Source organism: Callorhinus ursinus, unplaced genomic scaffold (genome assembly GCF_003265705.2).
Source record: "Callorhinus ursinus isolate GAN/ISIS: 27379988/994484 unplaced genomic scaffold, GSC_fseal_2.0 scaffold1, whole genome shotgun sequence".
Taxonomy (NCBI): domain Eukaryota; kingdom Metazoa; phylum Chordata; class Mammalia; order Carnivora; family Otariidae; genus Callorhinus; species Callorhinus ursinus.
Genome location: NW_027397063.1, coordinates 66,933,753 through 66,961,469, shown reverse-complemented (window position 1 = coordinate 66,961,469; position 27,717 = coordinate 66,933,753). Strand labels below are relative to the sequence as shown.

The window sequence follows — 27,717 nt, the reverse complement described above, 5'->3', positions numbered from 1 at the left end:
TATATATAGATAGATTAAAACTAGTCCTGAGGTGCCTGGGTAGCTCAGTTGGTTAAATGTCTCCTTCGGTTCAGGTCATGATCCCAGGGTTCTGAGATTGAGCTCTGCCTTCAGCGGGGAGCCTGCTTCTCCCTCCCCCTCTGCCTGCCACTTCCCCTGCTTGTGTGTGTCTCTCTCTCTGTGTCAAATAAATAAATAAAATCTTTGAAAAAATAAAAACAAACAAAACTAAGTCCCTATGTTTCCCCCATAATCTTATTTAATTCCCTCCCTCCACAGAGGCAATCATAGTCATGAATCAAGTTCCATCGGTTTATATTTTAATATGTGTATAGATTTCAAAATACATAAAATTGCTTTGTGTATCCGCAATTTAGGTAAATGATAGCATGTCTTATATATTGTTCTACAACTTCCCATTTCCCCCCAAAGTGGCTTCTTTGAAATCCATGCATGTAAATACACATAACATTTAAATCATTTGTTTTAATAGTAGATACAGATATGTTTAAGTCATCTGTTCTAAGTCCATACTATGGATGTACTTCAATTGATAAACCCATTTCCTCCTGAGTAGAGTACTTGGATTGATTCCAGTTTTTACCACTATAAACAATGAGTCTATGAACTTTCAGATACATGTCTCCATAAAAATATGTAAGAGTTCTTTTGGAATACATACCAAGAAGTGAAATACATGGGTTATAGGTAGGACATGATCATCTTCAACTTTTCTGGATATCGTCCAATTTTCTCCAAATGATTGGATTCATTTCCAACCCCACTAGTATCACTTGTGTTTTTCTGTTTCCAAGCACCACTCTAATATTTGCAATGTTCACTTTGAATTTTTGCCAATCTGATGTATGTCTCACTCTTTTTTTGCATTAAATAAGTTGCGTGTATTTTTGGATGATGTCTTTTTGGATGTTTATTTTCCATTAGGTTATTTCCTTTTCTATGAAATGCCCATTCATAACTTTGGTCCATTTTTTACTTAATTGTTAATTAATTGCTATTTTTAAAATTTTATTTATCAGTTTTTAAATATTTCAAATGCTAATCTCTCTTATATATTATGTTGAAAATATATTCCATTTTGCACCTTTTGAATCTTAAGAAATCCTTACATGACACAAGGGCATAGATATATTTGTCTATGGATATGTGGTGCTTTGAATTTGTCAATTTAAATGTTTTTAGACACAGTGCATTTTCTCAGGTTCACACAGACCTCGCTGGACTTTATTTTCGAAAACCTGGCCAATTTCACACATTTCCCCTGGATATATGAGGTTATAATCCTGGGATTAGATAGTCAAAGAATAAGATTACACAACTAGATTTCTCAGACTTTGGTTGGTTCGAATTATGATTATAGCTATACAACCCCAGCCTAGGTTTCCATGGAAATGAAGCCTTAATAGAATTCATTCCAGTAGACTGACAGCTTCTGTTAAGTATTACTTAACTTTTTCAGAGATGCACTCCAGCACCTAGAAGCTGAAAAATTTGGTTTATCACCTGCATCTAACAAGTTTCCCAGAGCTTTTGTTTTCTATCTTTATATGCGAAAGTAATAAATGTTGACTTGATGTATGTGACCCTCAGATGCTGGACTGGAGATTGGCAAATGCACATTTTATTCTGGCTGTGATGTTGATGCTGTGGAGTTCAGGAAAAGTACGTTCAGTGGATGTAGCAACAGAGGTAATGGAAACTAGCCTAAGGGACCATATTTTTTTTTTATGAACATAAGCCATTTCTACTTATCAGAAGCAGGTGCTGCTGACAAATAGAGAGATGTCTTGATAGCACAAAATCAAGGAAATAGACTTTTTTTTTCTATTGTCTTGACCTCACTGTAGATTCAGAGAAGGCCAGTTATCTGAATGCCAAAAAATAAAATGGAAGTAATAAAGATGTGTATTCCTTGAACAAAAAAGCATTAAGAGAAAATTCAATATCCTTTTGGCCATATTTTTAATTAAATCAATTACATTAAGATGAAGTGCTTTTGTGGGAAATTTGAAGTTGTTACATTTCAAAATTTGAGTCGCTTTGGCCAAACTTTGTATGACTATACAAATGTTTTCTTGCCTCCATGACTAAAGTACACAGAGAAATGTTAATTTGGCTAATTTGATCTTATTAGAAAGTGTTCTCTGTACTTTGTAAATAACAAGTGAGAATCTGAAAAGCACTTTGCTGAAGGAAGTTTTACATGAGAGCTATGTTTTTTTTTTCCCCTTAGGATTAATTAAGAGTATCTTTAAAAAGGAACAAAACTCTATTTTGTATGTGTGGCAGTTGGAAGAATGAAAACATATTTTTTGGAGGATGCACTAAGAGATAATAAAAGATATCCTATCTTTGCCCTTTGAAAGTTTGTCTACTACTCTCTAGAGTTTCTTTCTCATGATTATAGCATCCTTCCCTTCCCCAGTTTCTATGTTGTCAAGTTTATGTAGGAGAGTGATAGACGTTGAAATTTTAAAAGGAGTCTGTGGACATTGTGCAATCTGCGTTATAAATAACAAGAGCCAGGAGAGATTTCTTATTTTCTTTCTACCAGATGAGAGTGTGTTTGCAATAATTAGCTTCTTGGCAGTATTCAGGATAGAAGAGAAAAGGGGGAGACAGAGGATAGAGAAGCAGGTTATGAGGTGATTAGGAGTGAAGCTACACTAAGCAGTGAAGAGGAGCTGATATAAGTCACTACTGATGGGAATCAGAAAGAGCAAGAGAGTTTTTCCAGGAAGAACTGACCAGACTTAGTGCAAATTTGGTTGGTTTAGGAAAGAGGAGGTTCAATAGCTTTGAGTCTAGGTGTCAGACTATATATATTTCACAAGAGAGAGTTGCTGGAGCCAATGATGAAAAGGCTTGGAAAAGGCCGCTCTTTCATTTTATTGGGGAAAATGAAGAACATAGAAAGAGAACGGAAGAAATAATCTAAGAAGAAAGAAAGGAAGTGAAGAAAAAGAGTCTTGCCAAGACCAAGTCTGGCACAAGGAGGAATGTGACATACAGAGGGGCAGGAAGGAGATCCCTGGAGCTAGTTTCTTCCCACAGGGGAATATTCTCACTTTCCTAGAAAAGAAGTAATATCCCCCAGACTCCACAATGACTAGAGACAGTTAATAGGAACACTTTTTAAAATGCTGTGACCAGGATTAGGAAAGGAAAAGACACCACACTTTTATGTCTTGAATACAGTGCAAAGTGGCAATATATGTAACAAACAAGAAATTTTACACAGGAGGATAAAGTCATTGGGATAGTTATGACTCACTGTAGACACTCATTAACATGTGGTAATGCATCACATGGAAAGAGATAGTAAGCTTCCTGAGGGCAGAAACCGGATTTTGTTCATTTTTTTACCCCTCAGGTCTAATGCAGAACCTGGTACATAGTGGGTGCTTAATGGCTTGATTCAATAAGGTGTGAATGAATGGTGAAACGATAACAGTGTGAGGTTTGCATTTTCAAAATTCATTCAAGAAATATTCAGAAATTTACTGAGTACTAACTATAAGCAAAATACTGGCTTAAGCATTGAATAGAGTGAAAAAATAAAGGACTAATTAGACATAGTTATTGCCCCCAGGTTACTCACAATCTAATATGCAATACAAATTTATTGTACCAATCTAATACAAGGGAAAATGTAATGAGTACAATGAAGAAAGATAAAGTGCTATGGGAATGATAAGGAAGGATGCAGCTGTTACTGGGAAAGAACCTAAAAGAATGATCAGTTAAGATACTAAATTTTAGAGGCAGACCTGTAGTTTTTCCTTTTTTCCTGTGTGTTTGTGTGTGTGTGTGTGTGTGTGTGTATTGTTTTAATTGTGTTTAGACATACATCATCTCTATGCATTTTTGTCTCCACAAGTCTTTTTCTAGAAACATAAAACCATAAGAAATCAAGTATCATGGCAGGCAGGTGAGCTAAAGCTAGCAAAAGCCAAATGCAGATGATTATATATATTTAAGGTTTCTTTTTCTGAACAAATGGAATCACCTTTCTTGCCCTATAGGCTTTTGATTCTGGAGTCATAGATGTGCAGGCACCGCCCACAGTCGGGGAGGAGAAATCAGCTACTAATCTGGCAGCAAAACTCTTGCTTCTTGATGAACTTTTGTCTCTGGAGAATGATGTAATTGAAACAAAGAAGAAAAGGAGCTTCTCGGGTTTTGGGTCTCCTCTGGACAGACTCTCTGCTGGCTCTGTTGACCATAAAAGTAAACAGAGGTAAGTGAACTCTTGGAGGAGGAATATTTTTATTTTTTAATTCTTCCACTCTAACTTCAGAAACAGAATTCCACATAAAAAATATAACGAAAACCTTGTAGGTAAACATATTTGACAGTGTTTTAGCTAACTTGTGAGTTTAATAGTATGATTTTGGAAATATTGGTTTAGGAAGGAAAATGACTGCTACAGTATGCATTAATATTCTTGTTATATTTTCCTGAGGAAGCTTCCATTGAATGCAAATGTAAAATAGTTATTATAAGACATTACAGCATTAGGAGATGAAGGGGGATGTGTGTATTATGGGATAAATGTTATGGCCACTTCAGTTTACAATTTAACAGAGATAACCAGAATTCCATTTCTATTTTCACCTATGATACAAAGCTTTCCAGAATGTGTCAATGAGCCCACTCTCATATACCAAGAGGTAGTGAAGATCTCTTAGGACTTGGAGTCAGAAAACATGTGTTTAAATCAAATTTCTGATCATTTCTAGCTATATGACTTGTACAAGAATCTTATTCTCTGTGCTACTCAGCTTATTTATCTGTAAAATGGGGATAATTACTTAACCTCCATAAAACTCAAATGAGTACTTTGTAAGCTGTTATTATAATAGAATTAGAGTAATTAAATCTCCCTTTAATCATTGAGTGACTATCAGCAGTCGTTTTGATCTTGATTCATCTTCTACCTCCTCAGTCTTTGTTCCTGATGCCATACATTTCATATTAGCAATGTCACAAGAGACCACCCAATTGCCAAGGTCAGGAATCTGAGGAATTTACTAGGATTCCTTTTGCTTACTTTAAACATTCCATTTTTCATGAAATTCTTCAAATCCTATTTGCTTTGTATCTCAAATATCTCCAGAATATCTTTTTCCATTAAGTCTGGCCTAATTCTGGCCTAAATTATCGTTTTCATATTTGTTTTTTCCTCCGGTCTTTCTTCATTTCCACCTCTACCACCATCATTACCTCTTTAGCACCAATGTATCCTCTGCTCTGCTACCAGGGGGATCATTTAACATCAACATCTTTTGGTGAAACATTCCCATTGCTTACAAGACAAAAGAAAACTCCTCAGCAAACCCTACAAAGAATTTCAACATCTGGCACCCCATTTTGTCATGCACTTGCTTCCATGTCTTTGCCCCAGTCTCACCTGCTTACTTGGAGCTCTGGGACTTGTCATGTGTGTTCATAGTCCAATGTCTCTGCTGTGCTCCAGGATTCAGCATACAGGATGTGATTGGCTAGACTTCTCTTCTTCTTCTTCTTCTTCTTTTTTAACTAACACATAATGTATTATTTGTTTCAGGGGTACTGGTCTGTGATTCATCACTCTTACACAATTCACAGTGCTCACCATAGCACATACCCTCCCCAATGTCCATCACCCAGCCACCCCATCCCTCCCACCCCCCTCCATTCCAGCAACCCTCAGTTTGTTTCCTGAGATTAAGAGTCTCTTATGATTTGTCTCCCTCTCTGGTTTCATCTTGTTTCATCTTTCCCTCCCTTCCCCTATGATCTTCTGTCTTGTTTCGCAAATGTCTCGTATCAGTGAGATCATATGATAATTGTCTTTCTCTGATTGACTTATTAGCATAATACCCTCTAGTTCCAGCCACGTCATTGCAAATGGCAAGATTTCATTTTTTGATGGCTGCATAATATTTCATTGTGTATACACACACACACACACACACACACACACACACATATATATATATATACCACATCTTCTTTATCCATTCATCTGTTGATGGACATCTAGGCTCTTTCCATAATTTGGCTTTTGTGGACATTGCTGCTATAAACATTGGGGTGCACAGACCCCTTTGGATCACTACATTTGTATCTTTGGGGTAAATACCCAGTAGTGCAATTGCTGGGTCATATGATAGCTCTATTTTCAACTTTTTGAGGAACCTCCATACTGTTTTCCAGAGTGGCTGCACCAGCTTGCATTCACACCAACAGTGTGGGAGGGTTCCCCTTTCTCTGCATCCTCGTCAACATCTGTTATTTCCTGACTTAATTTTAGCCATTCTGACAGTGTGAGGTGCTATCTCATTGAGGTTTTGATTTGGATTTCCCTGACGCTGAGTAATGTTGAGCACTTTTTCACTCTTGGCCATTTGCATGTCTTCTTTGCAAAAATGTCTGTTCATGACTTCTGCCCATTTCTTGACTGGATTATTTGTTCTTTGGGTGTTGATTTTGATAAGTTCTTTATAGATTTTGGATACCAGCCCTTTATCTGATATGTCATTTGCAAATATCTTCTCCCATTCTGTCGATTGTCTTTTGGTTTTGTGGACTGTTTATTTTGCTGTGCAAAAGCTTTTTATCTTGATGAAGTTCCACTGTTCATTTTTGCCCTTGCTTCCCTTGCCTTTGGTGCTGTTTCTAGGAAGATGTTGCTGTGGCTGAGCTCAAAGAAGTTGCTGCGTGTGTTCTCCTAAGGATTTTGATGGATTCCAGTCTCACATTTAGGTCTTTCAACCATTTTGAGTCTATTTTTGTGTGTGGTGTAAGGAAATGGTCCAGTTTCATTCTTCTGCATGTGGCTGTCCAATTTTCCCAACACCATTTGTTGAAGAGACTGTCTTTTTGCCATTGGACATTCTTTCCTGCTTTGTCAAAGACTAGTTGACCATAGAGTTGAGGGTCCATTTCTGGGCTCTATATTCTGCTCCATTGATCTATGTGTCCGTTTTTATGCCAGCACCAGATCATATGATAAAAGAATAAAAGAAAACAACTGTCTTGATGATGACAGCTTTGTAATAGAGCTGGAAGTCTGGAATTGTGATGCCGCCAGCTTTTTCTTTTTCAACATTCCTCTGGCTATTCAGGGTCTTTTCTGGTTCCACACAAATTTTAGGATTATTTGTTCCATTTCTTTGAAAGAAGTTGACAGTATTTTGATAGGGATTGCATTAAATTTGTAGATTGCTCTAGGTAGCATTGACATCTTCACAATATTTGTTCTTCCAATCCATGAGCATGGAATGTTTTTCCATTTCTTTGTGTCTTTCTCAATTGCTTTCATAGTTTTCTGAGTACATATTTTTTTGCTTCTTTGGTTAGATTTATGCCTAGGTATCTTATGGTTTTGGGAGCAATTGTAAATGGGATCGACTCCTTAATTTCTCTTTGTCTGCCTTGTTGTTGGTGTATAGAAATGCAACAGATTTCCGTGCACTGATTTTATATCCTGCCACTTTACTGAATTCCTGTATGAGTTCTAGCAGTTTTAGGGTGGAGTCTTTTGGGTTTTCCACATAAGGTATCATATCATCAGCAAAAAGTGAGTTTCACTTCTTCTTTGTTGATTTGGATGCCTTTTATTTCTTTTTGTTGTCTGACTGCTGAGGGTAGGACTTCTAGTGCTAAGTTGAATAGCAGTGATGAGAGTGGACATCCCTGCCATGTTCCTGATCATAGGGGGAAAGCTCTCATTTTTTCCCCATTGAGAATAATATTTGTTGTGGGTTTTTCATAGATGGCTTTTATGATATTGAGGTATGTACCCTCTATCCCTATACTCTGAAGAGTTTTGATCAAGAAAGGATGCTATACTTTGTCAAATGCTTTTTCTGCATCTATTGAGAGGATCATATGTTTCTTGTTCTTTCTTTTATTAATGTATTGTATCACATTGATTTGCGGATCTTGAACTAACCTTGCAGCCCAAGAATAAATCCTACTTGGTCTTGGTGAATAATCCTTTTAATGTACTGTTGGATCCTATTGGCTAGTATTTTGGTGAGAATTTTTGCATCCATGTTCATCATAGACCTCTCTTCTGAGAGTCTCCAAGCTACATGAAGAAATAAAATCACCACTTGAAGACTATAATTTATCACAACTGTACTTGAAAAATAATCCCTCACCTATATATTTGAAATTCAGACTCTATTTTAATTAAACACATACAAATTAGTTCCATTTATTATTCTAGGCATTGTGTTGGGCTCTGGTGGAAAACTGGAGGAATATATAGTCTCTTTCCCTCAAAGAAATCATATACTAATAAGATTAGTTTATGGGAAGATTTTACCAAATCTTAAGTTATCAGATAATCCTATGGTTATTTTACCTTTTCAGATCTTAATAAACAAAGTAAATTTTCCAAGTTCATTTCCTGATACAAATAGAATATTGATCCCCAAATCACAAACATTACATTTTAAAAATGAAATTTTAGACTCATGTCATATATGAATATCAATGCAAAAACTATAGATATGAAGTTAATAAACAGAATCCAGTAAAACTTTAAAATATAACACATCTTAGTCAATTGGGCTTATTCCAGGAAAGTGTCATTCAATATTAGGAATTCCTTTAATGTAATCCATCCTATCAATAGAGCAATGGAAAAAAAGCATGTGATCATGTCCATAGATGGCAGAAAAGGCATTTGACAAAGTCTACCATTTATTATATTTTTTTAAAGTACAACAAAATGAGAACTGACAGATATGTCCTTAATATGGTGTGTGTGTGTGTGTGTGTGTGTGTGTGTGTGTGTGTGTGTGTGTACACCTCAACCCAAAGCCAGTATCTTACCTAATGGTGACATATACTGGAAATTTTACTACATTGAGGAACAGGAAAACCATGCCCATTATTTCTACTACAATTTAGAAACGCATTTAGACAAGAAAAATCATCTGGAGACATAATAATTGGAAAGAAAGAAGAAAAACTATGTTTATTTGCAAATGACAAGTTGGGAGCCCCTGGGTGGCTCAGTGGGTTAAGTGTCTGACTTTGCTCAAGTCATGATCTCAGGGCCCTGGGATTGAGTGAGCTCCCATTGCCTCCGCGCTCAGCGGGGAGTCTGCTTGTGCTTTGGCCCCTCCCCTCGCTCATTCTCTCCCTCTCTTTCAAATAAATAAATAAAAATCTTAAAAAAAACAAACAAAAAACTAAAAAAACAAATGATGTGTTGGAAAAACCAAGATAACTAATGGAAAAACTACCACAACAAAACCATGTTGATAAAAATGCAAAGTGCATAAATACATAAAGCTAATAGCACTTGTATATACAAGCAGAGATCAGATAGAAGATAGAAGACCTCCCTTACAATTGTGTAAAAATAGGAAAATATCTAGGCATACAGCTAGCAAAGAATGTCCATCACTCAGTCACAAAAAAGAATGAAATCTTGCCATTTGCAATGACATGGGTGGAGCTAGAGAGTATAATGCTAAGTGAAACAAGTCAGAGAAAGACAAATACCATATGATTTCACTCATATGTGGACTATAAGAACAAAACAAATGAACAAAGGGGGGGAAAGAGAAAGGGAGACGAACCAAGAAACAGACGAACCTCTTAACTCTAGAGAACAAACTGATGGTCACCAGAGGGGAGGGGGGTCGGGGGATGGGTAAAATAGGTGATGGGGATTAAGGAGGGCACCTGTGGTGAGCACCAAGTGTTGAATCACTATATTGTACACCTGAAACTAATATTACACTGTATATTAACTAACTGGAATTTAAATAAGAACAACAACAAAAAAGAATGTCCATATATGAGCATATATGAGCATATGAGGAAACCTATAAGAAAAATGCTAACATATGAAAAGTAGATTCTAACAAATGGAGGCTCACACTGTGTTCCTGCAACGAAAGGCTCAAAAGCAGAAAAGATGGCAGCTCTTCTTAAGTTAAATTACAAACTTAACACAATTACAATAAAAAAAATACTCTCAGGTTTTTTTGGATCTAAAGAAATTGATTATAAAATTAATTTGAAAAAATTAAAAACTAGCATAGATGGGAAAACCCCAAAGAAAGAAAAAGAGCCCTACCAAATATTTTAAAATATCGTATTTTCCTTTCCATACAGTGGTATAATAGCCCATGGGTGGACCGAAAATTTAAAAAAAAAATTTTTTTTAATTAACGGAACAGAAATTCAAGAAATAGACATATTACTTGATTTAAAAAGCAGTATCAGAAAATAGTGAGTAAAAGGATAGACTGAATAAGTTACCTGGAAATATGAAAAACAAAAGATAAAATTGATCCTTTCTCAAACTATACATTATGATAAATTCTAAATGAATTAGAGATTTAAGTGATAAAACAGATTAATCTATTTCTATCAAGAAAACATTGGTGAGTTCTGTTCAGAGAAAGAGTAGGTAAAATCTTCCAAATTTCTGGTGCAAAAATCTAGAAAGTTTCAGGAAAAAATAAGGAAAAACTAGATACATTTGATTGATTACATATTTTTTAACATTTCCATAGCTACAGATACCATAAAGCAAAGTAAAAAGAAAAATATCACAGACCTGTACCTCTGAAACAAATACATTATATGTTAAAAAAAAAAAAAAGGTAGTAGGAAGGGAAAAATGAAAGGGGTGAAATCAGAGGGGGAAGTGAACCATGGGAGACCATGGACTCTGAGAAACAAACTGAGGATTTTAGAGAGTAGGGTGGTGGGGGAATGGGTTAGCCTGGTGATGGGTATTAAGGAGGGCACATATTGAATGGAGCACTGGGTGTTAAACAATGAATCATGGAACACTACATCAAAAAATAAATAAATAAATAGATAAAAAACCTAATGATATATGTTGACTAACATAATAAAATAAAATTTAAAAAAAGGAAAAAGAATAAATTGGAGAAATGTGTGTAACTTACATCAAAGACAAAGTGTTAACAACTTTAATATATATAAAGAACTTTTAAACATAGAGAAGAAAATGAGCAAGTCTATAGAAGAATGGGGTAAAAATAGTTTATAAAAAAGAAATGCAAAGCATGCACAATTCACATAAAAAGATGCTACCCATTGACATAAGAAAAAAAGCATTTAAATTTTTCTGATATACTATTCTTGTGTGTGTTCAATTGGCAAAAATCCATCAAAAAGACAAAAGAGTCTTGCCCTAGACTCACCTAGTAGGTGGATTTTCAGGAAATATGGAAGAAAGAGAAATCTTCAGAGACCCTGCAAGGATACCAAACAGCAAGAGTCAGACTATAAGATACTGCAAGATGAATAATCCAGTTTCTTCAATAAAGAATTAGAAGGTTTTGAAGAAAAAGAAAGAGATGGAGAGGAAAGGACATCCTAAAGATTAAAGCAGAAAAAAACATTTATTAACCACATTAAAAAAATAACTTTGGGGCGCCTGGGTGGCTCAGTCGTTAAGCATCTGTCTTCGGCTCAGGTCATGATCCCAGGGTCCTGGGATTGAGCCCCGCATTGGGCTCCCTGCTCGGCGGGAGGCCTGCTTCTCCCTCTCCCACTCCCCCTGCTTGTGTTCCCTCTCTCGCTGTGTCTCTCTCTGTCAAATAAATAAATAAAATCTTTAATAAATAAATAAATAAATAACTTTGTAGGAAACAATAGTGAATGTGAACAGGGGCTACTTGATGATTTTAAGTAATTAGTGTGTACTTTTAAATATGAAAATGGTACTGTGGTTACAAAGTGAGAGAGATTCTCATTTAAAAGTTTAACTGAAAGTATTTATCTTGGACTTGCTTCAAAATAGTACAGGAATGAGAATGGAATGGAGCAAGCAAGATTTGCCTAACTGGTGATTGTTGACTTAGAATGAGGGATGCTTGCAAGCTTTTAATACGATTCTATTTGGCAGGTATCTGAAATATCCCATGATAAAATGAAGGAAAAAAAAAACTACACAATGAGAGAAATAGCAGATGAGATCTGGCCAAACAGTAAATGAATTCATCATATAAGAAGGCTAAGGAAATGCCTTCAGAATATATCAAAAAAGATGGAGAACAGAATGAGAAATTATAACAGATAAATTAATCTAATGAGAGTTTAGTAGGAACAAATAGAACAGAGGGAATCACTATTTGAGGAGATGATGGGTGTTTTTCAATAATTTTCCAGAAGAGGTAAAAAAAAAGATAATTTGTCATATTCAGCAGTAATAACAAATTTTGACTGAAATAACCAGTGCTGCTTTTGAAAGTTTAAGTGGATTAAGAACAATTATTCTGTGGAGAGAAACTCATCTAAGAGATGGTTTACAGGCTTGAACATTCTTTGAGGCATGTTCTTATGAGGGCTTAATAGCATGGTGTGGGCTTAATATCAGATACAGATAAAAAGCAGGATAAGAAGTGAACTTGGGAAGGAGATTTGGTGCCACACAGGAACACTGTGTTCCAAAACTGTGTTCAAAAACGGCCGTGTTAAAAAACTATGCAAAGACCATATAAACTCATTCAGTATCTCTGAAGCTAGACAGTGATGGTCCCATCCAACGTATGTAAAGCAAGAACGGATTTTAGTAGAGTAATTGATGATCTTTGGAGGTCAAAAATCATAGTTTTCAATTTCTTTTTGTTCTACCTTTCCCTTCCCTTCCAACTACTTCCAGAAGTTAGAAATGAGTTAAGTAGAACTAACTTTTGCACAGTAGTTTCCCCATGAGCTTGAAAAATTGAGGATTTCCCTTAATCTAGACTTTTTACCTTTCTTCAACTCTGGAATTAGAATACAGAGACTAGGCTTTTCTGTACTCACTGGCACAGCAACAAAGTGAGCTTCAATGTCAGGATTGTTTTATTTAGAATTTATTTAGAATGATGTATACATATTAACAATTTTCTTATGTTGAAATGTTATCTATGCATTTTATATTTTTATTTTCAATAGTTGATGATTTACTCTTTCAAATTAAATTCAAAGGACACATCTTGTGGGGTTTTTTTTTCAGGATTTTTTTTTATAAGAATTCCTGTTCTTGGTCTCAAAATAAATATTAAATTTGGTTTGTATATTAAGAAGGTGGAAAACAATGGAAAATAAATATGCTCTTGCATAAAATATTTCTCTACATCTTCTTAAGTTTTAATAGAAAACCAATTTTAGATTTTTTTTCAAAGTGTAATGATAACTCAAGATTAAAGATTAAAATTTTCAAGAATCTGTTAACAAAAATATCTTTGTATCATTGAAATGTATATAATAAAGTGACAGGACAAAAGTCTGCATTTTCCCATATTTAGTATAAAAAGAGTTTAAAGCTTTGCAACTATCTTATAAATAGAAAATTCAGAAAAATTATAGTAAATTTGCTTGGGAGAGTCATACATAAGGTTATTTGCTGCTCCTTTATCATATTTGAGACAATAGCCTTGGTCTACCAATCTGGGTAGCTTTAACCTCTTCCTTATTTATTTTTGAAATTTTCACAAAATTAAGAATTATATTACTTTAACATGAGTGTGCACACTTTCTTTGTTGCTTATAAACATCTGTGGCTTTCATGTGTATGCCATCAAGTTTTATCCTTCTCAGGCATGCATTTTCTACCTTCTCATATTCACCCACAGAAGGGCATAGGTCCAAGATCCATTTTCATACTATAGCCCCAAGATTTCATTCATCACTTAATCCTGGGACTCATAAGCTTTTTTGGGTCATGGGCCACTTTGGTAGTTTGGTGAAACCTATGGACTTCTTCTCATATTATTTTTCTTAAGTGATTAATATTCATAAGAGTTCAAAGATTACCAATGTATAGAAATAGAATTATCAAAAAAATTAAAATTAATTAGTATATGGCAACATATATGCTTATTTATTCATACACAAAATAACAAGTTCTAAGAGACAAATCTAAAAAGCAATCATTTCAAGTAGTTCTGAACATAAAAACAATTTCAAATGTGATCTGAACGGATCTGTGATTTCTATTTGTAACAAAGGTCTAGGTACTCCTAATGTTATTGTGATTTGTTCCCTGTGTTCATAAGTGAAGGAATTGCTATATTTCAATTAGAGGGTAATGAAACTGAAAATGTAAAATTTTCCCATCACATTTATGGATCCCTAAATTATATTGGTACATGACTCCACATTTAAAAACTCAAACTTTTAAGCAAATGACGCTCCTTATTTTATTTTCAGTTTTTGTAAGATAGTCAGAAAAGAAAAATTTTACACTCTGCCTTTGAAAGACTTCATAAGAGATGGAAACAGAAAGATGAATGACTAGTTGGGTAAAAATGAAAACAAAAACAATCATGAAAAGATAAACAGAGCAAAGTCTATGTCAGATCATATTAAAATGAAGCAAAGAACCACCTCTTGGTTCCTATTTTGTATGATGCTTAACTTTTTTCCTACCTCAATTTGACACCAGCTTCATTTTCAAATGGATGTGCAAATTAATTCTCAGGGCAAAGTAAACCATGCTTTGAAGTCCAAAGTATTTTCCTCATTCAGTTCATTTGTTTAAAGCCTGCAGTTAATAAATGGTTTTCTCAATTATGCAAATAAAATGAAGCAGCTATGATTATATCCCTGGCAAAAGAGCATCTAGTGTACAAATGACCCTTTAACATTAGAAGATGCTAATAATTGTACTGGAATTTCTCTAAAAACCGTTTGCCCTCACTCCTTCACGCAATGCTGAGAATACCTTGTGGAAAAGAAAACAAAACTAATACTTTATTTCTATTTAGTCACTATAAGCATCTTCACAATTGTTATTGCTTGAATTCTCTCATTAATATCTTGAGCTCAGCATTATTGCGTCAGTCGGGAGTTTCTGCAGGAAACAGGAAGTACATTTGAAATAATTCGAGAAGAGTTTGTTCTCAATAGTACTAGTAGAGGGGAAGAGGGGATCCGTAACGGATGGCGCAACAGCCTGAGACACGGGTCTAAAGGGATAAGGAAGGGAGAGGTTTCCAGAAGTCAGAGAGACAATCCTGAACAGTCAGCTGGGTTGAGAGAAGCAGTGACCTTCAGTCCGGGGAAGTGACCTGGCAAGGTGGGAGGCAGGGGGAATTCTCCTGACCTCGCTTCCTCTGTTCTTCTAGTCTCTTTCCAAGGCTGTCCATTGCCCAACCCAAACTGAAGCCAGAAAGCAAAGGCATTTTTATGTGATCCAAACAGGTTAGCCTCCTGTACTGAAAGTCAAATGAGTAAAGGCAGAGACTGACTCTGGCAAGCGAGACGGAAGATACCCTTTGTAATTATGCACATTGCACAGATTCAGGTCAATAAACTTTGCTCCGGTACATGGTTATTATAACCACTTAGTTCAAAGAGAAGGACTCTATGCCCACGGAGTGGTATGATTAAAGTTTCTCCTCTCCCCTGCTTAGGCCCCACTCAAGCCGTAAAGCTGCAATGGGAAGGGGGTTGCTTGTAGTCAGTTTATCCTCGCCCCTTCCCCTACTACAGTGGGCTGCCTTCTGCTTCCCTGGTCTTGGGGATGGCAGTGCAGAGAGGTTAGAAAAAATCTGACTTGACTGGTACTATTATGCCTGGCTTTACTGCTCCCTGGTTTCAGTAAATGCTCAAAGCTGATTCCTTATCATGGGTTGTTTTTTGGAGTCATCACATAACCGCCATTGGGAACATTGACACAAACATCCTTGCTTCCTGCAGTGTTTCTCCCCTGGTAGGTCATTTTGCCCCTCATCCTCAGCCTCCCTTCCCAACTTCTTCTGACAGCAGCACCAGCATCCTACTGAGGTCGCCTCACCATCACCCCTGGCAGCCAGCCCTTCAGGGAAGGTGCCCTTTATAATGAACCTAGGCCGACTCTACCCATGTGCTGGCCCTGCATCTGCTCCACGGAAACCCACCCCTTTGATTCCAGTCCCTGAAACTGAAGCTGTTCCTTATGTCACCATCTCTTCATTCTTGCCCGGAGCGATCTCTCACAGCGCCTTGCTCTTCAGATTTCACTGACACTGTTCTCTCAGGTCCGCCTGCCTCCAGGGGCATATGTCAAGCCATTTAAGTTGTTTTGTTGAAGCCACCCCCCCACCCCAGAATATGAAAGAGGAGGAAAAATACCACTGTTCTCCAATAACTCATTCCACAGAACTTCTCCTTCTTCACCTACTCTACCTCTAACCTTTTACTGGACTCAAGTTGGGGAAAATCAGTTTTTAGGAAACCCCTTTGTGAAACCTGCATGAGTCTAGCATCTCACTTTGGAGTGCCAGAAGAAATACTTGCCACCTACTTCTGTTTTTCCTCAGCTTTTTGAAGCCGCAGCCGAAACTGAGATAGAAAAAAATCCCATTTTAACATTCTGGTATATATGTTTGTTTGTTTTTTTCCTAATCCCTATAACTCTCTAAGAAGATATTATTATCCCCATTTAATTTGCATATTTTCAGGGAGATAAAATGATTTTCCTGAGATTGCCAGCTAGAACATTAGATTGTTTAACTCCAAATCCAGTAACTTTCCAGGTAAATAGCTGCTTCTGATGAAGAGATTAAAGTTCTGCATGAAAAAGGCCCTTTTCCAAGGCCGGGAACAGCAAGGTTCACTTAGAATGTATGTATTAAATAAATAGTTTTAGAAAAATTATACCAATGATATATGGGTTTCTATCCTAAGCCAGACATTAAATTCAGACTACTGGTACTATTGTTGAGAATAGCAGTTGAGAATAGTAGTTGCAGTTTCATTTTGTTGAATATGATTGTGCTTCTTGATGACAGTCCCAAAGACTAAAGATGAAAATCCTAACATTTCATTTGCCTTTCTAATTAACTGGGAAGCAATGTTAGAGACCTAGGCCAACCTAGACACCTCATGATTTTTGCTATTCCTTTCCAGCTCTTATTTGGTGATGCCCAAAGGAGGTAGTTCAAAATGGGCTCCATTTCAGAGTGAGAAATGCAGGAAAATGATTCAGAGTATGGTGTACTATTTCCCTACTTCCTTCCTCCTAGTTGAAAAGCCTGGCTGTATAACAGGAAAGCCTCTTAGCATAATCTGGGGACATTGTTCCCCGTAATTGCTCTCTATTGCTGGCCTCTCATCATTGCATCTCAATACCACAGACTGAGACAGTCCCTTTGCCTTTGCTCCCTACCCTAACTCATATATGAATGAGTTTAAAACCTCCCAGAAGCGGCAATACTTAATTCCCGTAGATAGGCTTTGATACGTGCATCACCTACCCCCACCCCCAAAAGAAAATTCTAGAGGACATTTTTGTGTAAATCTATTTGCTGGGTAGAAGTTCTGAAAGTTTCATTAGACCTTCACAGAGGTTCATGAGCCAAGCAAATGCAGATCCCTTATGCCTTATGCTAGCACTTTACAGCAATTTCCAAATCAAGCATGCTTATGTTACTTTACAGAAACTTCAATCTCACTATTTATTCAGTGCTCATGGTTTGTTTCTGCCCATTCCTTGGGATAATACTTTAGAAGGTGATGTTATGCTTAGTCAGCACCATCATCATAACTTTAACAGAATCCATTTAAAATTGAATTACTACTTTGAAATAGAATTCCAGAAGTCATACATCAACTTTTTGCTGAGCAAAGTAGCACTTTCTTCCATCTTCCTAAGTATATCCCATTTATTAAGCCTCAAATTTCCATGTAGAGGAACTCCAGTTAGGGAAAGACTGCTTCTTGTCCTACCCTAGATTCACTCCCTTCTGGAAGAGAAAGCAGTCATTTATCTAATAGGCCAGTTACTGAGGAAGAGTTGAGCATGTTTCGTTGATCACCTTTCTTCCTGTCATTACTCGATAACCATGACTAGTCGTATAAATTGGTCTAATCCAAGCAGGAAATATAAAGAAGCCTTTCAAATGCAGGTGTGAAGCCACATCCTATGTTTAGCAGATCACTAATAAAAATGATATTTTGATTTCCATGCATTGATCATAGCTTATTTCTCTATTGTTTCAGAATGTGGACTCCAGGGGAAAAGGGGACATTGTGTATTGGCACCTAAAAACTACTTCATCATTCAGACTTAATATGGTCCTCCATCCTAATATTCTGTAATTTGAATTTAAAAGCCTAAATGTCTGTTTTAAACACAATTCTGTGGACTTTGATGATTTACCTTTTCATTCTTTACAGGGCTTTGCTGAGTCCTTCATTTTAGTCTGTCCTCACAGGTCAGTCCTTCCAAGTTCATGTAGTGATAGCTGTCCTCCTATAGTCATTTATTCTTCTTTTTTGAAGTTTATTTACTTATTTAAGTAATCTCTACCCCCAGTGTGGGGCTTGAACTCATGACCCTGAGATCAAGAGTCACATGTTCTTCTGACTGAGCCAGCCAGGCGCCCTCTCATTCAGTCATTCCTTAATTCTATGCCTTAATTATAAATTGTGAAACCAAGACTGGGACCATCATTTGCTTTATTGTTTCCACATGCTCCATAAATTCTTTCTGGAACCCCCAAATTAGACATGATCTCTTCTCTTGTGGAATCCCAGAGCATTTTGAATCTCATGGTATTAGATATCTATTACTATGTGGGCAGGTTACCCAAAACTTAGCAGCTTAAAACATTAATAAACGTTGATGTTCTCACATAATTTCTGTGCATCAGAAATCCAGAAAACTTTTGCCTGAATGCGTCTGGCTCAAGGTCTCTCTAAGCGTTTCAGTGAAGAAGTTGGCCAGGGCTACAGTCATCTGGAGGCTATACCAGGGCTGGATTATCCATTTCTAAAATGGCCCACTCAACATGACTGATGGCAGGAAGTCTTAGTTCCTCACTGGCAGTTGGCAGGAGGCTTCAGTTCATTGCTACATAAACCTCTCCATAGGGCTGTTAGAGTGTCCTTAGGAAGTGGCAGATGACTTCCCTAATGTGAGTGATCCAACAAAGCAGGGCAGAAGCTGCAATATTTTCATGACTTAGCTTTGGAAGTCACACATTCATCATGATATACTGTTAGTTACGGAGGTCAGCCTTGCTCCGTGCTGAAAGAGACTGCATTATGGTGGTATTATTGGGGTTCATGTTGGAGCCTGGCTACTGTACTCATCTAAGCTGTATAGTATAATAACTTAATTACATATTATACTAATCTAAATTACTGAACTACTTAAGGGGCACCTGGGTGGCTCAGTCAGTTAAGCGTCTAACTTCAGCTCGGGTCATGATCCCAGGGTCTTGGGATTGAGCTCCGCATCGGGCTCCCTGATCAGCAGGGAGCTTGCTAATCTCTCTCCTTCTGCCCCTTTCCCAGCTTGTGTGTTCTCTCTCTCTCTCTCTCTCTCTCTCTCTCTCTCTCAAAATAAATAAATAAATAAAATCTTTAAAAAAATAAAAATAAATTATTGAACTATTTAAAAGGACATCTTCTGTTAACCATTACTATATCTTCCCTTTCTGCATATTACTCAGAGTTACTGGAGTGGCACGCCCTTGTTGACAGGGCCTAGCATTTTATTGCCCATTTAAGATGTACAGGCAAATGAGACTGTTGTTTTTAGGGAACATTCTCCACACTCCGATTCTTAGGTTTCTTTCCGTGGAACTCAAAATCATAAGCAGGATCAGTAAAAGTCGTTGTTGTATCCAACAATGAGGGAAAAAAAGCCATTTACGTTCACATGAAATAACTTTTAAAATCAATGAAGTTCCAGTCCACAAAATAAGCCTTAAAATGTTTAAAGCTTTGGTTACTATATGGAACATATTTTCACAACATGACATAATTAAATAACAATACAATAACCAAAAAAGAAGGTGCAATCCTCAACTCATTTCATGAGAATTCGTTATCTGATCAGCAAAACCATATACGGAGAGAACAAGAAAAAATTATAGGACAACTGCATTAATGACAACAGGTACAAATTCCTACAAAAAAATTAACAAAACAATTCCAGTAATGTATTAAAAAGGACAATACAGCATTATCATGTTGGATTCATCACATAAATACAGTAAAAGTTTCATTTGCTTTGGAAAGTCAATTAACAGAGTTAATAGAGTGAAGAAGTAAAGCCACATCATTCAATAGATGCAGAAAAGGTACTCAATAAAATTAAGCAGCTACTTATGATCAAAATCACTGATAAACTAATAATAGAAATAGAAGGAAACTTGTTTTTTAACCAAGTAAGGGACACCTATTAAAAAACCTACAGCACCTGTTTTTAAATGGTGTCACAACAACAAATCCAATAAACTATGCAAGGTCTTTATGGAGAAAATTACAAAAATTCTTGAGAAGGTATGAAAGGTAACCTAAAGAAAAGATCTTAGATAATAAGATTCAATTGCATTAAGATTTCAATTCTCTCCAAACGTATTTATATTTTAGATTCATACAATTCAAGGTAAAATTGCAAAAGGATTTTCCATGAAACTTAATAAGCTGAATCTAACACTTCTAAATAATTGAATATGAATATAGAAAAATGACCTTTGTCTCATTCCATAAATAAAAATATAATTTCAAAAGGATTAAGAACATAAATGTGAAAAGCAAAACTACAAAAAGAATTTAGGATGAAATAGGAGAATATTTTCATAACATTAGAGCAGAAGTCATTAATAAACAAAAAGTAAAAATACTGATAAATTTAAAAACAACATTAAGGATTTTCATAAAAGACACAGTAAAGAGTAACCACAAATGGGAGAGGATACTTGCATATAACTGACAAAATCTAACCTTCTGAGTATTTGTAACCCTCCTACAAATCAGTATTTAAAAGGAAAACTAACTGGGGTATGTGGGTGACTCATTTGGTGAAGCGTCCCATTCTTGATTTTGGCTCAAGTCATGATCTTAGGGTCCTGAGATTGAGCCCTGTCAGGCTCCAAGCTGGGCATGGAACCTGCTTAAGATTCTCTCTCTTCCTCTCTTGTTGCCCCTCCCCCTCCATCTCTCTCCCTTCGTCTCTCTCTCTCTCAAAAAAAAAAAAAAACACAGAACGAAACAAAAGAGAAATTAACCAATAGAAAACAGGCAACAGATTTGAACAGACACTTCCAAAAGAAGAAATCCAAGTAGCCAATAAACAAAGGAAAAAGGGAGAAACGTATTCCGAGGAAACAAGTTAAAAGCACAGTGAGATAAAATTACAAATGCTTGAAATCTTACCATTTGCAGCAACGTGTATGGACCTAGAGGGTATTATGCCAAGCAAAATAAGTCAGAGAAAGACAAATATCATATGATCTCACTCATTTTGGAATTTAAGAAACAAAACAGATGAACATCGGGGAAGGAAAAGAAAAACGAAAATCCCGCATTGCAAGGGCTGGCCTAGCCTTGAAACAATAGGAGCTGTCATACTCTGCTCTTGAATATGTAAATTGGTACAACTTTGGAACAGTCTGGCACTATGCAATATAATTAAGTATAGGCATAGCTGACAATTGTACTTCTAAAAGCACACTTGAGAGAAATCCTTAAATGTGCATTAAAGGCATCTATAAGAAAATTTTCATCTGAGGGGTACATAACGACAAAAAAGAAAATAACTGAAATTTCCATCTGTGGTGGAATGTCTAAATAAGCTATTGTATATTAATACCATAAAATATTATACAGCAATGAAAACAAAGAACTTCAGCTATATATCTCAACATGGACAAATCTCAAAACAAAATATTTGCTGAAAGAAGTCAAGAAAACTTCATACACGATTTCTTTTAAGTAAAATTTTAGAACCATCTACACTAAACAGGAGAGTTTTGAATAATAAATAGAGATTATAAGGAAAAGCAAGGGTATAATTAAACCAAAATTCAGTCTACAGATTACTTCTGGGACCAAGCCATGATAGGGATGCAATTTGGAAGCAAGAACACTGGGGAATTCCAAGGTGTTGGTAATATTCTATTTCTTCATTTGGTGCCAACAGAAGTGTTCATGTTATTTTTCTTTAAACTGAACATAGATAGGGGCGCCTGGGTGGCTCAGTCAATTAAGTGTCTGCCTTCGGCTCAGGTCATGATCCCAGGGTCCTGGGATCGAGCCCCTCATCGGGCTCCCTGCTCAGTGGGGAGCCTGCTTCTCCCTCTCCGTCTGCCTACTGCTCTGCCTACTTGTGTGCCCTTTCTCTCTCTGTCAAATAAATAAAATCTTAAAAAAAAAAGAAACTGAACATAGATAAATCTATGGGCTATTTTGTATGTTGGAGTGATTTTCAATAAAGCATTTAAATACACATTTTCTAACTGTGTTGTTTTAGAATGTAAAAATTTTTTCAGAAACTGGATTATCAAAGAATATAAATGTTTAAGAAATCCTATTTAATGCAAGAAGTATATTTTAGTGTAAAGTTTAAAGTTGTATTTAAAATAATCAATCCATTCTCTTTATTAGTTTGGCAGATATTTTGCATCCTTAAACTATTTCAGAATCTTTTAAAATGGAAAAGGTAACATGGATATATAATATAAGCCATGTCATAACATTATTTTGTCACAAGAGGGACTAGTCAGAAAGTACAGTTTTTCCCTTTGGTCTTAAGAATATTTCACTGTCATAACATTTATGTTTTACACAATGTTTATTCCTACAAGAGTATGTGTTACAGAGTGTGGTACTGTGATACATATTTCATATCAGCAAAAATCTTAAGATAAATACTAGTTTGCCATTTTACTTCTAAATGGTTGGAGACTGTATAGAAATTATTTAACTTACTGAGCTATGGTCATTTTTTTGTTTAATTGCTTTATGGGAATAATTGTTTTAATTTTGTATTCGTGCTAAAAATTTTAAATTCTGAATGGCTTTTCACATATATTTATTTATTTTTCTTATTTGATTTCAAGATACAATGTGAGCACTTGAAACCAATCCCAAGTTTTAGAAAATGAATCAAAGTAATTACGGATCTATGGCTAAAGCAAAAACATTCATTTCCACTTGATCAGTGGTTTTCCAAACTCTGCTCTAAGCACCCTTAGTGGTTTCTGGAAGCTCTTTCAGGGACCACCATATATGGAGAAGGGGGGGCACTTCTTTCCAGGGACAGTTCTTCACTTAACATTTTAGGTATTGATCTCTTTTATAAAGCTTTTGTTTGTAGAAATAGTAAGCTACAAATAGTTTGAAAGCCAATGGACAGGACTGATAGGAAATAATAGTAGAATCAGTTAAAATGTATAAAATGATTTCAGGTGTGTTACCTCATTAGCTTTTCTCAGGCAATGTATGTCTTATTCATCACTGTATCCCCAGTGCAGAGAAAAACTAACAATGATTGTGCACAAAGCAATCAAATTTACTTAAGAAATAAGTGTTAAATAAACAAACTGGTCTGAAAGATAGGTAGAACAGGTTTTATGTAAATCTTATCAAAAAAGAAAGAGAAGCTCAGAAGGACAACAGTCCTACAAATGCTTACACTATGGATAAGTAGAAGAATCAAATCGAATCTAAGTCTTTCATATCCTGGTTCCTAATCAAATCTTGGGGAAAGAATGGAAGGAAAGAACATGGAATGAGGGAAGAAGGAAGGAAAAAAGAATTTATTTTGCTTCCGACCACTACAGTTGCCTCTTATTTGCTTGAGCAAAAAAGATCAACAGTAGGAAAGAAAGAAAAAATGCTATTTTCATTTATTTTACCTTTATTTTTGAAAAAAATGAATTAGTACTCTTTTTTATTTAAATTCAATTAGCCAAGATATAGTACATCATTAGTTTGCATTAGTACTCTTAACCAATAAATGTTCTGTTCTAATTTATAAAGATGCATGAGACCAAAAGGAAAGCAAAAGTGTTACGTTTCCTGCCACGGTCCATTCCACAGGTGCTTTGAGAGGTCAGTTCACATGTGTGACACTACTCTTCTTCCCAGCTGCCATTTCCTTCCCCTTCTCACTAGTACTTTAAATAGCAGAAGGGGTTGGTTTTTCACTTCCTCTTCCTACAGGTCTGGAACTTCTCCTGAGCACTCTCGTCCACCCTGAGGTGGCTTCTATCTTACCCCTTTCCTGGAGTTCTGATGGAGGTAGTCAGTAAAGGAATTGAAAGGTTCAAGGAATAAAAGATCATAGCAGTCTGATTTTTTTTAATATATATCAACAACATTACCCTCAAGGCCAGTGATGGTGGGTTAAGTCCTTCTCAGAGTGCAGCTCTCTGACCAACCCTCTCTTTTTCAGTCATCTTCCGCTTTTTCAGACACTAGACTAGATTACACCTACCCAGATAATCCAGGATAATCTTCTCATCTCATGGTCCTTTTTAATCCTATCTGCAAAGTCTCTTTTGCTAGGTAAGGTGACTTGCTTAGGGATTCTGTAGATTATGGTGTGGACATCCTTGAGGAGACCTTATTCTTACTACAAGGAAAATAACTGCTTAAAATAAAAGTCTCTAAATTATGCGAATAAAATAAAAAATATAAGAGGTATTTTTTCTTTTTTCCAACAATAATTATTTATATTTACATCAGAATACCTAAGCACAACTGATATGCATACTTCCTATGACTCTTCATCATTAATTTTATGCTAATTTTACAGGTAAGGTGTTTCTCCTTTGATTATCAAGTTGAATAATATGCAGTCAATGTAGTACCAAAAAAAATCCAGAAGTACAAATGATAGACTTCACTTAAAAGGGTATGTTTTTCAGAAATTTGAAGAGTAGAGGCAGAGGTATGGCTAGGTTAAGGAAGAGCACTAAATATTTTTTTTTCCTGCATTTTCCCCCACTGATCAAACTGTTGTCTAGCAGACATCCTTTTAAGATCATATATATGATGCTGTCTGCATTGACTAGCAAAACTAAAGGCCAACCTTCTGAATCAACAGAAAAGAAGGCTGAATTAGGTAAAAATAAACAAACAAATAACATAATGTGGCCCTGTGCCCTATTCCTACAATATCATTTAGGGATAAGCTCCAAATCAGGTTCATGCCTATTTTTATCATCTCTGTCTACATAGTACTAAGCACAGTGCCTGGCATATATAAAGCATTAAATAAATATTAATTACCATCAAATTTATTGTTTTGATTACAATCAAGCAGTGTTTATGGAATGTTCTATGTGCAAGACACAGTAATAAAAATGCCCCATTTTCCATTATTCTCTATACTTCTCAGAGCTTTTAAATCAATTATTTACCTAATAGTGATATAAGGAACACTGATTAGACCTGGTAGTTAAGGTAAAAACTTGGTGTCAAAAAAAATGAGAGATTTTTTTCCTCCACTTATTGACATTAAATCATTACTCATCTGAGAGTACTTAATTGTAGGTTTTTGAAAGCAAAGGCTATGTTTGACTTATCAATCCCAAGACAGCCACAAAAACATCCTTACATACAAGTTACATAATAAATGATAATAAGGGAAAATCATGTTGAAGTTTTCATTCATTTTTAGTGCTTAAATTGTATAGTGTATATTGACAATCTAATGCAAGTAGTTAGAATAGAAGCTATTCAAAATATTCTGAAACAAATCTTTTTAATTCTTTAAGCTGTTGAAAACTGATTCAGTTGTCTCTATCTCCATTAAGAAAACTCAAAACTTTTCATAACTCCAAGGCCAGTGAAAGTTATGTTCTGAGAGTTCTGGGACCTCCCCTATTAGGATTTTGACTTGATAGAACTAAGTGTTGGCAATAACAAAGCAAATTAAAATGTTTCTTCTTTCTCAAGAGAGAATTTACAAAACATATAAGCTGGAAGTTCTCTTGTTGGATTTTTTAAACTTCATGTTAATAACGAAGCTTATTTCTTCCAAATAACATTTGGCACAGAGAATATATAGCAGACATAGACCACTGTGTACAAAGCTTCTCTGGGTAAAATCCGAGTGAAGACATGAGAAGCACACTTACTCCACATTCAGTGTTGGCATCAGCACATTTTTCCTCCCCCAGAACGATTCTTCCCTGGAAGAACAGTTCTGAGTCAGAGACTGGGGAAAACCACTGACCTAGTGTGTCTTTCATTAACAGAGGAATACACCAACATTTGAAGAGAGAAAGGGACTTACCCAAACTAAACACTTAGCAGGTTGGTATGCTGATAAGACCTGGCTTTTCATCAGCACTGTTTGATTTTGGATAAGTAATTTAATTTCTCAAAGCTTCAGATTCCTCAGATATAAAGTAGAGGTAGTTACATTCACTTTGACCGATGTTGAAAGGATAAGAGATAGTGTCCGGCACATAGTGGGTGCTGATGAATGGTAACTATCGTGTGCCAACTCCCAGAGAAAGCCCCCAGATCTGCAAGAAATAAAAGAGCAAAAGTCATTAATTGATAACTTAGACTTTAGCTTAAAAATATTCTCCTTGGTTTGTTTCAGAAAAGTAGTAGATCATCCAAAAAGGCGATTTGGTACCCCAGTGGATCGGATTGGTGGAAACCGTCTCTCTAATTCCAGAGGCTAATTGATTCCAACCGTGAGTACAATTTGAGTATATGCAGGCTTCTGATTAACATCTCACAGTGGGCTCATTGATCCATCTTGATTTATAAATTGCCCTTTTACTTTCCTAGCTTATAAATTCACTGCTTCAATTCTTCTGTAATAATTAGTATATTGAGGCTAAGTAGCTTAAATGACACTAAAGAAGCAAAGGAATGTCCTAGATCAACTTCGCCATAAAATACATTCAGTTATTCCCACAGATTCTTATATAATTATTGAATATTAATATGTGAACAATGGTTAAAATTCTAATTGACATAATAAATCACCTTCATACATATACATAACTGTGTAGTAATCCCTCTATTATAAAGAAGACACATTTCAGTGACATACACCATTTTGTTACCAATAACTACATTCCCAGATCTATGATAACATGGAACAGAAGAGAGAGAAGGGTGTAGCAGAAAGAGTATTAGCCATGGAATAACAACACCTAATCCAAATCCTAGCTCTGTCACTCCTTCATTCATTATCCTGTTTCCATATCTTATTTCCGTACATCTTGTATATTTAGATAGTAACATAGTAGTATTGTGAGAATTAAATTAGATGTGTATTGGGCACACAAGACATGCAAGTGATCTTAGATTACAGTTCTGAAAATTTACTCTGTGCTGGGCCCTATACTTAGTACTATGCACATACTGCTTCATTTAATCATCCTGCTCCATAAAGTGGGTCCTATTACTGTCTCCAGTATCTTGAGAAGTAGTACAGTGTAAGAGGTAAAAGTGGCAGCTGCAGAGAACCACTTTGTGGGTCAAATTCCAGTTCCTCTATCTGTTAGCGGTGGGACCTTGGTTAAATTCTGAAATCCCCCTCCGTAAAATGAGGATAATAATAAAGTTCAACCACATTACATTGTCCAGAGGACTAAAGGAATTAATACATATTAAACATTTAGAACAGTGTCTGACATGTAAGTGCTCAATTATTATTATTATTATTATTATTATACAATATTGTATATTATATGGCATTGAGCTAGTGATGTAAGTAGCATTTAAATCCACAAAGTTTAAATTCTGAGCTTATATTTTCAAATATTTAGCCATATATATTATATATTTTAAACATGAAATGTTAAACATAAAACCTAGGCAATGTATTTTTTCTCAGGAAAGCTTACCGAGGATTCATCCTCCCCCCCAAGCAGATGAGACAAACTGGAACTGTTTTGACAATTTCAAGCATGACTTTCATGCTTTTTATTTCTCTCAGTATGATCTTTAGACCAATGATGCAGA

The 27,717-nt window shown here is 35.8% G+C and overlaps 1 protein-coding gene and 1 long non-coding RNA gene across 2 annotated transcripts in view; one reads left to right on the top strand and one right to left on the bottom strand.

Moving 5' to 3' along the window:
* The window catches only part of OSTN (osteocrin), a 43,209-nt gene that overhangs the window by 12,542 nt on the left and 2,950 nt on the right, over positions 1 to 27,717 (top strand). The window contains exons 2-4 of the mRNA XM_025876717.2: positions 1,612 to 1,710; positions 4,047 to 4,261; positions 26,339 to 26,435. Of these exons, the coding sequence (XP_025732502.1) occupies positions 1,612 to 1,710; positions 4,047 to 4,261; positions 26,339 to 26,423 (399 nt within the window). The 3' untranslated portion in view covers positions 26,424 to 26,435. The remainder of the gene's footprint in view (positions 1 to 1,611; positions 1,711 to 4,046; positions 4,262 to 26,338; positions 26,436 to 27,717) is intronic.
* LOC112827883 (uncharacterized) lies at positions 314 to 27,717 on the bottom strand. Its single transcript, XR_003209339.2, has 4 exons — positions 27,600 to 27,717; positions 26,024 to 26,258; positions 5,435 to 5,562; positions 314 to 4,236 (listed from the first exon to the last, which is right to left on the bottom strand). It is a non-coding gene; the product is annotated as an uncharacterized lncRNA (long non-coding RNA).